The 12,980-nt window shown below is 34.7% G+C and overlaps 2 protein-coding genes across 2 annotated transcripts; both read left to right on the top strand.

Moving 5' to 3' along the window:
• Positions 1-3,374: 3,374 nt before the first annotated feature.
• On the top strand, positions 3,375-5,033 carry LOC125189921 (protein FAR1-RELATED SEQUENCE 5-like). Its single transcript, XM_048087140.1, has 2 exons — positions 3,375-4,051; positions 4,667-5,033. Exons 1-2 carry the CDS (start codon positions 3,375-3,377, stop codon positions 5,031-5,033), a joined length of 1,044 nt encoding a protein of 347 aa, XP_047943097.1.
• Positions 5,033-6,088, top strand: LOC125189920 (protein FAR1-RELATED SEQUENCE 9-like). Its single transcript, XM_048087139.1, has one exon. It carries the CDS (start codon positions 5,033-5,035, stop codon positions 6,086-6,088), a length of 1,056 nt encoding a protein of 351 aa, XP_047943096.1.
• The last annotated feature ends 6,892 nt before the right edge of the window (positions 6,089-12,980 follow it).

Genomic DNA, 12,980 nt, shown 5'->3' with positions numbered 1-12,980 from the left:
CGTTGTGTTACTGGGTTGATACTACATCCTAGCCCCATGGATTGCTAAACCCTTGGGGAATCGATTTAATTTCCGGCTCTTATTGTACCATACAATTCACACAAGGTATAAACAAATAATGTATATATCTACTTAAATGATGTAACAACATATGATGCATCAAAACAAAACCAATTAATGTACATAACAGGCTAAATGATATAACATAATATGATGTATAAAAACGGAACAATTAATGTACACCTAGCTAAATTCCTTTCACCATCACTTCAGTGAGAATTGACATTTACTGGCTGGGTGGGTACTACACCCTATCCCCACATGGATCATTTATCCATTTGAATTTATATCATCGCCCTCCACATCTTCAAGCATTTCTTGTCACAGCCGGTAATACAATGGGATGTCATCGTCGAAGTGCTCCTCGTACTCAATTCTTGCTTTCTTTGTACCTATTCAGACATATATACATTTATTAGTTACATTATAATAAACAAATAATTACATTATAAGTAATAGCAAACCATAATGTAACATATCAGTATAAAAGAATGTAAATATCTAATGCAATGATGTAAATATTTGCATAAATAATGTATCAAATCCAAATGTAATCAGATAATGTAACTCTTAAATGTATTAATGTAAGATATCATATTAAAACAAACAATAAATCTGCATAAATAATGTATCACAGCCTAATGTAAACATGTAATGTACCATTATAATTCATATAATGTTACTTAACAACTGAATTCATATCACCAATCATATTACAACACATAATAATGTAGCACATGAGTATAAATGTTGTAAACAATTGCAAAAATAATGTATCAAAGCATTATTTAATCAGATAATGTACCATTATGAATCCTATAATGTAACTTAAAAAGTGAATTAATATATAGAGTTTACTACAAAACCAAATAATGTAGTGCATGAGTCTAAAGTAATGTAAACAATTGACTAAACAATGTATCAGAGAATAATGTAATTAGATAATGTGCCCTTATTAATTAAATAATGTATCTTAAAAAGTAAATTAATATACAGAGCATACTATAAAACCTAATAATGTAGCACATGAGTAAAAAGTAATGTTCATATTGGAAGAAACAATGTGTAAATCGGATATTACATTCTACGCAAAAAAAAATGAATTCAACAAAACCCAACAATCGAAATGAATCACTAAACTTGAAAGTATAAATTTACCATATAATCATAGAACAACTAAAAACACATACCAAAACATCAATTAATGAACGGAGTAATGAATCACGACCTCAAATCTACTACAAATGTAGATTTAGGTGTACGCGAACTGAAACTATTGCACAATCATCAAATTTCAGTCGAGAATTTTACCTGATTTAGGGCTAGAGATAAAATCGACGACGTGTGGTAGCGACTAATCAGCAAAAATGACCGTCGAATGATGACAACAAGAATGAAATCAGCTTTGTTCTGATTTGCAGTCATGTTTGCAGCTTCAATCGTCATTTTTTCCTGTTCTCTGACTGAAAAAAGGGACGGTTAAGGTTTGGGATGAGGGGGGAACTGTGAATTGAGGGAGGAGAGGAGATTGAACTATGAATTGAGGCGGCGCATATGGTTTGCTTCAGATAGAGAATTGAGAGAGAGGAGAGAGAGTGGGTTGTGAAATCGTCGCTCAAATTAATCTCTCGCTGAAATTTAGGAATTGCAGTTTTGAAACTGCTCCACATTATTGTGTGATACCAAATTTGCCCCGATAATGTACGAAAATAGATGAATAATGTAGCTCGGATGATTTGAATCATATCCATCCAATCCATCTATCCTATGGTTGTGATGTGTTTTGTGTATAACACTAAAAGGGTGTAAGGACCTTAATGCACCCCTATATATATATATATATATATATATAGAAGTGATCAATGTTTAACTAATATTAAGTGTATAACTAGAGAATTAATTTCAGCCACACATTTAACATTCCAAATTAATCATATGGTTTAAATAAACTTTCAAATTTTTATGAAAAAATACTTGCCTAAGGGTATTTTGGGAATTCAATATTTCAACATGAATTAATGAAATTTATAATCACCCATCGTGAATTTATCGTCAACAATCTTCCCAAATCATTCTCCAATCTGAACCAAATTTAGCTTAGGATTTCTTCCAAAAATATGAAATTCCCGATCTGAATCAAATCTGAACCAAATTCAGCTTCGTTCTGATTGAATTCAAGCGCGATTTTCTCAAATCTAATTGGATCGATCAGCGCGATCTGATCAGGATTGACCAGCGCGAATCAAATCTGTTTGATTCTGATTGAATTCATCACAACTGATCAAATTCGCTCAGGATTGACCAACGCAATTTGATTCATTCTTCCCGTTCATTCCTTCATCGCGATGTCTGGACTCCTTCAAATGGATTCAATTCCGATACATTCATCGGAAGATTATTTCGATTCTGATTCCTCTTCATCGGGAGAGGAAGGAGAAACTGAATCTAAAGGTAATTATCAATTATTATCAATTAAGTGTTGTTGCTCAGCATGATTAGATCGTGTATGATGTGAAAAAACGTTAGAGTGAACTATATGTGACGAACAGTGAAGTAAATATGCTCAATATGAGTTGTAGTGTAGTAAATATGCTTTATATTGAAGTAAATATTGTTTGTATTGATGCATTTAGTGAATTATTTTCATTTTAGTGATGTATATTATGCATTACAGTGAAGTACATCATAATTAAAGCGAAGTATTCCAATGTTAGCGTAAAGTGTTTGTGATTCATGGTTAGAGTGAAGTAAAACATGGTTAGATTGAAGTATTCCAGTGTTAGAGTGAAGTATCTGTCATCTATGCTTGTAGTGCTCTGTTTTTCCCTTTCAGGTGAAGTAAAACATGGTTAGATTGAAGTATTCCAGTGTTAGAGTGAAGTAAGCTGTCATCTATGCTTGTAGTGCTCCGTTTTTCCCTTTCAGTGAAGTAAAACATGGTTACAGTGAAGTATTCCAGTGTTAGAGTGAAGTGTCTGTCATCTATGCTTAAAGTGCTCTATTTTATCGTTTCAGTGAAGTAAAATATGGTTAGAGTGAAGTAGTCCATGGTTAGAGTGAAGTGTCTGTCATCTATGCTTGTAGTGCTCTGTTTTTCCATTTCGGTGAAGTAAAACATGGTTATAGTGAAGTATTCCAGTGTTAGAGTGAAGTGTTTGTCATCTATGCTTAAAGTGCTCTATTTTTTCATTTTAGTGAAGTAAAACATGATTACAGTGAAGTATTTTACGCTTACAGTGAAGTATATATTTCTTACAGTGGTTTACGTACCAAAATGTCCCGATGATTAGAAACCAAAAATTGGACAAAGTTTCATGACCCTTGATCGTGCATTGGACTTCTACAACAATTATGCTCGATATGTTGGGTTTGACACCCGTAAGAAGGGATCAAAAAAGGAAAAAGATGTCATTACTTGGATTTATGTGGTGTGTAGCCGAGAAGGTACAAAGCAAAGAAAAAATGAACAACATGAGGTGAAACGCAAGTGTTCTTCTATTAAGTGCTTTTGTAATGCTAAAGTGTCTTGGAAGTTTTTTATGGGTGTTGGTTATGTTATACAAAGTTTTGTTGAAGAACATAATCACGAGATGGTTGAGGAACGCCATAAGCGTTTTATGAAGTTGAACCGCAATTTGGATTTAGTCCATCAGAAATTCATACTTGATTGCGCTAATGCAAATATCGGTCCAACTTTAAGTTTTAGCTTACTCAAGGAAGTACTTGGTGGATTAGATTATGTAGGGTGTACTGTTTTAGAAGTGCGCAACTACAGACGCGACCTTAGAGCATACGTGGAAGGAGCTGATGCACAAATGCTATTAAATGAGATGCGCAGGAAGAAGGAACTTTGTGGAGCATTTACCTATGAATTTGAGGTCAACTCAAAGGATAGACTGACACGTTTGTTTTGGTGTGATCCAACTGCCAAGAGAAATTATCATTTGTATGGTGATATTGTTTCTTTTGATACGACATACTCAACAAATAGGTACGTGCACACTAATTACATTCACATGCCTTATAGTTTATATTCAGTGAAGTATATTGAGCATATAGTGAAATATATTGTTCATATAGTGAACTAGTATATGATTACAATGATGTTTATTTCCGCATGCTTATAGTGTATTGTTTTTCATTTTAGTGAAGTATATTGAGCATTTAGTGAACTACAATAAGCTTACAGTGAAGTATATTGAGCATGGCTTATACTGTACTGTTTTTATTCATTTTAGTGAAGTATATTGAGCATTTAGTGAACTACAATATTTGCTTACAGTGAAGTGTATTGAGCATGCTTGTATTGCTTTGTTTTTCCATTTCAGTGAAGTAAAACTTGCTTAGAGTGAAGTATTCAAGTGTTAGAGTGAAGTCTCTGTCATCTATGCTTATGTGCACTATTTTATCATTTCAGTGAATTAAAACATGCTTAGAATGAAGTATACTAGAGTTAGAGTGAAGTGTCGGTCATCCATGCTTATAGTACTTTGTTTTTCCATTTCAGTGAAGTAAAACTTGCTTACAGTGAAGTATTCCAGTGTTAGAGTGAAGTGTCTGTGATTAAAGTATATTCTTCATGTCTTATAGTGATTTTAACATGTAGGTACTGCATGATATTTGCTCCTTTTACGGGCAAGGATAATCATGGTCGCCCTGTGACATTTGCTGCTGGCCTTTTGTCCAAGGAAAATGCCGACTCCTTTTCATGGTTATTTAAACAATTTGTGAAATGTATGGGTGTGGCTCCGAAGCTAATCGTAACCGACCAAGACTTAGGAATGAAAGTTGCTATTGCAGAGGTTCTTCTTAGTACGAGACACAGGTGGTGCATGTGGCATATAATGAATAAAGTTGCTGACAAATTGCCAAAGAACATGCTTGGTAGTGAAGAACTAAAGAAGGAATTGAATGCATGTGTTTGGTCGGAGTTGATAGAGCCGATGCATTTGAAGAATCTTGGCATGCTATAATGGAAAGATATGGGCTGGCCAATAATGACTGGTTTTCATCAATGTTTGCATCTAGAAAGTTTTGGGTTCCAGCCTTTTTCCGTGATTTTCCGATGAGCTCGTTGATAAAGACAACATCTTTGTCTGAATCACAGAATAGCTTCTTTAAAAGGTACTCAAAGTGTCGGGCTAACCTTATGCTATTTTATATGAACTATAACCATGCTTTGGAGGCTCAAAGAAGTAATAGCGCAAAGCTTGAATACTATGATTCAACAAAAGTGCCTATATTGCGAACAGAATTGGAAATTGAGAAACATGCATCAACGATATATAGTGGTAGTGCTTTTAATGCAATTCAAGAGGAGATAGTTTATGCATGTTTCTCTTTGTCTTGTTCAACTCTAGGAATGTCTACCAATAGAGAGAATGAAGTATATAACATAAATGACAAGGATTCAAACTCATGGACAGTGACTTACTCCATTGGCGATGACACCTATTTGTGTGGATGTAAAAAGTTTGAAAGACTTGGTCTATTGTGCAGCCATATATTTTGTGTGTTGAAATATAAGTTTGTTAAGTTGATACCCGAGAATTTGCGTGGATGGAGATGGTTGAAGTCACAGTTTGTGAAGCCAATACATGGAGGTTTTTGTGATGATGAAGAAATATTCTCTGTTGTGGACGAGAAGAAGATTGCATTTAAAAACTTGTATGCATTATTCTTTGAAATAGCACAAAGTATTGAAGGGAACATTGACCAAATCAATGCATTTACTGCAATTATTGAAGAAGGTAAGAAGCAGCTTTTCGGAAGTGTTGTTCTGTCTTCGACAGAGAAAAGAGCATTGATTGAGAACTTCTATGGCTCACAAGTTCCAAACATTATTGAAGTTCATCCTCCTAATGTTGTCAGTACAAAGGGAAGTGGAAGTAGGAGAAAATCGAAGAAGGAGTCGGCAATAAAGTTAGCAATGAAACCAGGCCGAAAGTGTGGAAATTGTCATGTGATTGGACACCATGATTCGAGGAACTGCAAAAAGGTGAATGAGAAGACAAAACAGAGGCAGTGAGGATTTGGAAAGAAACAGTTCACTTTGTAGCCTTTTTAGAGCACTAATGACTCATTTTTATTACACTTTTGAGTGATTTTTATCTCAATGCAAACTTGGTTTTTATGTTAAGCTCAATTGCGAATAAATTCACTTTTATATGTGTTCGTTTTACTGCTTACAAGTCTTTAGTTCGCTTATTACATGTTTTGGTTCATTTATAGTGAAGTAATATTGATTATCGTGTACTGTTTTCCATATCAGTGAAGTATATTTAGAGTACAGTGATGGATAAACAGACACTTCACTCTAACACTTGTAGTACTTCACTCTAACTATGTTTTACTTCACTAAAATGGAAAAACAAAGCACTGCAAGCATAGATGACAGATACTTCACTCTAACCATGTTTTACTTCACTTTAACCATGTTTAACTTCACTGAAATGGAAAAACAGAGCACTTTAAGCATAGATGTCAGACACTTCACTCTAACACTGGAATACTTCACTCTAACCATGTTTTACTTCACTGAAAGGGAAAAACAGAGCACTACAAGCATAGATGACAGATACTTCACTCTAACCATGTTTTACTTCACTCTAACCGTGTTTTACTTCACTGAAATGATAAAACAGAGCACTTTAAGAATAGATGACAGACACTTTACTCTAACACTGGAATACTTCACTCTAACCATGTTTTACCTCACTAAAATGGAAAAACAAATCACTTTAAGCATGGACGACAGATACTTCACTCTAACTCTATAATACTTCACTCTAACCATGTTTTACTTCACTGAAATCGAAAAACAAAGCACTACAAGCATGAATAAACAGACACTTCACTCTAACACTAGAATACTTCACTGAAATGGAAAAACAAAGCACTACAAGCATAGATAACAAATACTTCACTCTAACACTGGAATACTTCGCTATAACCATGTTTTACTTCATTCTAACCATGTTTTACTTCACTGAAATGATAAAACAGAGCATTACAAGCATGGATAAACAGACACTTCACTCTAACACTTGAATACTTCACTCTAACCATGTTTTACTTCACTAAAATGGAAAAATAAAGCACTGCAAGCATAAATGACAGACACTTCACTCTAACCGTGGAATACTTCACTCTAAGCAAGTTTTACTTCACTCCAATGATGTACATTGTGCATATAGTGAAGTATATTGTGCATATAGTGAAGTACATAGCTCGACAGTGAAGTAAACATTGAACGGGATATTAATGTAAAATAAGAACTGACTATTGAATTTAAATGAAGTTTTGTACAATAGTTCATGAACGCTTGAAGTTTACAATCATTTTTTCCATATCTATGTTCACTGTAAAGAGTATTCTAGTTCACTGTAATCACAAAATACTTCACTATATATCATGTATACTTACCACAGTTTCATGTATGCTACCATAATTGATTGTGATGTCCTCATCGCTGCCATTCTTTGAATTGTCAATCACCACTATGGTTTTAGTGCTAAATCTAAAGCATATGGTGTAGTAATGTTCCGCAGCACAAATTGGAAAGAACACCTACAAAGATGATAACAATTTCAGAATAAAAACAACCAGTGAATATAGCAAAGAATCTTTTGTATTCAATATTTACCAAATCTACGTCGACCCATTTGAAATACGGAATTTGTTTAATCTCATCTTCTAGATTGCTACAGAATCTATCAATTATGGTGTTGATGTCCACCCCATCAGGCCGTTGTACAACTGTATACAGCTGAAAGATGAGACAAGTCAAATCTGGATAGAAATAATTCACTATAGTGAACATATAGTGAAGTAAACATGGTTTATAATGAACATATACCATGTAGTTCATTTTTCAAAATTTATACTATTCTTACACATTGGTATGTTGTAAAAAACAGGCGCCTCGATGAAGATAGAGCCCTGTATTCTTCCATGTTATTCAAATAAGAAGCCCACGCGTTGATCACACCCACTTCTACTAGCTCATGTGGCAACAGTGAACAAAATTCTCTTTTTGTTACGATTACAACATCATCATCAAACAATATGTTGTCCATGTTCAAACATGTATATGTGTTAAGATTTCTTTTGTATATTTTTTCTTCTAAATAAGAACTATAATATAAATCTTACTCATTTAATTTATGTGTTGTCATAATCCAAAAAAATATATGTGACTCTTGCAAGCTAAACTTTGTTTTTGCCTGAACCATTCTTTCATGGAATGGAGATCGCAGTGCAGCGGATATTCTCTTCTCAGCTTTTGAACGTACTGCCATTTGTTCAATCCTAGCACTTGTCTGTCAGGGCAAGAATGAGATGAAAACTTCACTATATTGTTTATATACTTCACTTTATAAGACATATAGTTCACTGGATGTGTATTTTTACATTACTGAAATGGAATAATAGAGCAAGTTTTACTTCACTCTAACCATGTTTTACTGAAATGGAAAAAAAAGCACTACAAGCATCAATAAACAGACACTTCACTCTACCACTAGAATACTTCACTCTAAGCTTGTTTTACCTCACTTAAATGGAAAAACAAAGCACTTTAAGCATGGACGACAGACACTTCACTCCAACACTAGAATAATTCACTCTAACCATGTTTTACTTCACTGCAATCGAAAAATAAAGCACTACAAGCATAGATGACAGACACTTCACTCTAACACTGGAATACTTCACTCTAGTCATGTTTTACTTCATTGGAATGGAAAAAAAGAGCACAATAAGCATTTTATCAATTCTTACAATATCCGGATCGTAAACTACTAATTGGGCCGAAGGATTTTGGTCAGCTTCTTTCAATTCTGACTGAATGTAGTCATCATCATCACCTATCGCCATGAATGCTTCTATTGCAGATGCAATTTAGGCATCCACATTGTCGTCCTATTTTCATAATAAGAAAAGAATATCAAATATAAATACCACAATACACATGTATTAGGTATCTGTATACCTTCAACTGCGTGTTTCGTGATGCTCCTTTAGTTAGATCTGCACAAAATTCATTTGTCTCCTGCATATAGTGATGTGTATTTAACCATAAATACAAAAACTTAAAAGGTAGATATAAACAAGAAGTCAAAAAGTATTATAAATTAGAATACAACATCATACAAATGTTTTTAGTTCACCCTGAATCAAATGTCAAGTTTTAGAACACAACAGACCAAAATCAAAATCAAATTGTTTACATCATTCCAACACTTCAACTTACGTCTTTCTTTTCCAAGTTAATTTCAGGCAAAATTGATGTGCCTTCAGCCACTAGTTTGCTCTTCTCATCATAGATTTCCATCATCTTTTCCATTAGATCAATCCACTCTGGATTATCCTCTTGATCGACTTCCATAGCATGTGTCACATTATCAATTGGATTTGACACAGCTTGGTCGCCTTGAGCAACCTCGACACCCACCATCCTAAGGGCAGTTACAGCTACAACCTTGAAGCAATTGATGTCTTTGCCAGTTGCCGGAGCATTCTTTATAGAGTTCATCATTTTTTTAATAGAAGCTGCAGCCTCCCTTATTGAACTTTTTACTTCATCATTTGAAGGAGCTTCATCAGTTGAAGAAGCTTTGGTTGTTGGCAGAGTATTCCCAGGAGCTTCATCAGTTGGTGGAAGATTATTCCCAGTGGTAGAAGGGACAGGGGCAGTGACAATGATTGAATCATTATTGACATATAAAGCTTCAATGGAGACCGGGTCAACAATGCTTTCTATGCTTCCTCGACCTATAACACCACCATTTTTGAATTCCAATTGACCTCTTTCCCTAAGAAGGGTGGTTGTCCAGTTCCGGACAGTGGGAAATCTTCGAACCACCATCCTCGTCCTGTAGACAACCCTATCAACATAGCAAGCCTGCAAAAAGGTTCAAACATGGATGATAAGCTGGGATGACAAACACTTCACTCTAAAAGTAGAATACTTCACTCTAACCATGTTTTACTTCACTGAAATGGAAAAACAAAGCACTACAAGCATAGATGACAGACACTTCACTCTAACACTGGAATACTTAACTCTAACCATGTTTTACTTCACTGAAATGGAAAAACAAAGCACTACAAGCATAGATGACAGACACTTCACTCTAACACTGGAATACTTCACTCCAACTATGTTTTACTTCACTGAAATTGAAAAACAGAGCACTACAAGCATCGATGACAAACACTTCACTCTTAAACTGGAATGCTTCACTCTAACCATGTTTTACTTCACTGAAAGGGAAAAACAAAGCACTACAAGCATAGATGGTAGACACTTCACTCTAACACTGTAATACTTCACTCTAACCATGTTTTACTTCACTTTGAAAGGGAAAAACAAAGCACTACAAGCATAGATGACAGATACTTCACTCTAACACTGGAATACTTCACTCTAATCATGTTTTACTTCACTGAAAGGGAAAAACAAAGCACTACAAGCATAGATGACAGACACTTCACTCTAAAAGTAGAATACTTCACTCTAACCATGTTTTACTTCACTGAAATGGAAAAACAAAGCACTACAAGCATAGATGACAGACACTTCACTCTAACACTGGAATACTTAACTCTAACCATGTTTTACTTCACTGAAATGGAAAAACAAAGCACTACAAGCATAGATGACAGACACTTCACTCTAACACTGGAATACTTCACTCTAACTATGTTTTACTTCACTGAAATTGAAAAACAGAGCACTACAAGCATCGATGACAAACACTTCACTCTTAAACTGGAATACTTCACTCTAATAATGTAATACTTCACTAAATGAAAAACAGAGCAGGTAGTTGTTACTCACGATCGGAGTCTAAGGTTGTTGTTTTTCTTTTTTTCAGTCGATCAAAACCTACACAAAAAATAGAAGTAGTTAACTGTAGTAATTAACTGTAAGCTAACATCTGTTCTGTTCAATTTGGATTCCATAATAAACTACTGCATATCTCACTTATTAAAAACTCTCGTCGTTTGAATTTGCAGAATTCTCAAAACTAACTTTTATTCTAAAACTAAATCTAAATCAGAAACTAGTAGAACAACTTACATTTTGAAAAATCTTTCTCATTTGGATTCATTGTTCGACTATGGATGGAGGCGACGGCGATTGCAGCAACGATGGATGGAGGCGACGGCGATTGCAGCAACGATGGATGGAAGCGACGGCGACGATGGATGGAAACGGCGGCGACGATGGATGGAGGCGACGGGATGAGCAGTGATGGAGGCGACGGGATGAGCAGGGATGGCGGAAGATGAATTCTGCAAATGAGAAAATTAATTCAATTGTTAACCCTAATTTTATTAGTGAAATGTCCATTATACCCTCGCCTTGTATAGTGAAGTAAATCTGTGATAGAGTGAATTGATTTCTCCTTCAAATTCGAAAATCACATGTGTTAAAACTAGCCCTTGATTTTCTTGATCTTGTGGCTGTGATTTGTTCTCTAGTTATATACTTAATGGGCACTTTCCCCATATCACTACTCTATATATATATATATATATATATATATATATATATATATATAGGGGAGAATTAGGGTGCTTTTCCATCCTTAGTGTCTATTTCCTTCTTAATATCATTCATTGGATTAGATTAATGGACCGTCCAGATTAAATTTCTGCAATTAATCCCGTGTTGCATTATTGGTTACATTTTGTGCATTATGAGGGTATAATAATAATCATATAATGGCTGGAACACGTTTCAAAACGGAGGTTCCGATAATTAAGCGGGATTTTCATGGACCTTCTGTCTCCCTACACTCTCTCGCATTCCATCCCATCAAACCACGATCAAACAAATTCTCTTCTTTTTCAAAAAATACTCAAACCCTAGCCGCCGCTGAAAAAGTTGAGACCAAGGCGTGACATCCGTTCTCGACGAGAAAAGCGACGTCGGTCGACGATTCGGAGTCTCCAATTTCGAGTTTCAGTTCGCGCGCACCGCCAGTCGACGATTCTGCTTTGATTTTCGAATACGGTGCGCTTCTAAAGTCACAATTTTTAGTTCGATTTAGTTCGATTTTGGGGGGAAAAGATGAAATTGTTAGCATTATATTTATGGTTATGCCAATTTTGAAGTATATTGTTGGTTTCTGAGTTGTATTTGGTTTGAAGTCGTCCTGAATTCGTCGAATTTTTCTGTATACCTAAGAGTTTGGGTTTAGTGTTTATGGTGGTTCCTATTGATGAATTAGCTGCGATGTTGGTGTAAAATCTAAAGTGGTTTCTGTTTATGTTGTGTCTCTATGTCGAAAAGAGGACGCCCCTTCAAAAACCAGCCTACGCAGACCGAAGGTGAGAATGTTGTTCCTTTTTAAAAAGTTGAAAGTATCTTGTACCTTAGTTCGATGCATTATTTATTGGTTTTGGTACATTGTTGTTCTTTGTTTTTGCATTTGATCTCTATTCCATCTCTGTTTAATTGTTGGGTGAAGTGTTGTCCATGTCTGACACATTATTCTATTCATTTGCTGCATTATTTCGTTGGCGTTCAACATTATTGCTTATTTGTTTGGAATTGAGCATTATTGCTTAGTGGTTTATAAGGATTAGTAAATTGCTTGCAGTCATTATTGGTTAAATATTGGTTAAATCTTATGCATTATGTAAGCGTTGTTGTACATTATTGTTCATTTTTTTGGTTTGGAGGTGTGTTATTCCAATTAGCACACATGTTTGTGTTTTATTTTATGCATTATTTGATTTTTGTAGGTCATTATTGATGTATGTGGTAATGTATTAGTTGTACATTTATTGGATTATTAGGTTGAAATTATGCATTATTATATGCACTGTCAACATCATTATATAATCAGTTATGTACATTATACAGTTATTGTTATACATTACTGAAATTCACTGTTGTATTTTTT

The sequence above is a fragment of the Salvia hispanica genome, chromosome 5 (genome assembly GCF_023119035.1).
Source record: "Salvia hispanica cultivar TCC Black 2014 chromosome 5, UniMelb_Shisp_WGS_1.0, whole genome shotgun sequence".
In the NCBI taxonomy this organism is placed as follows: Eukaryota; Viridiplantae; Streptophyta; class Magnoliopsida; order Lamiales; family Lamiaceae; genus Salvia; species Salvia hispanica.
Note: the sequence above shows the minus strand (reverse complement) of the source record. Positions and strands in the feature narration are given on the sequence as shown.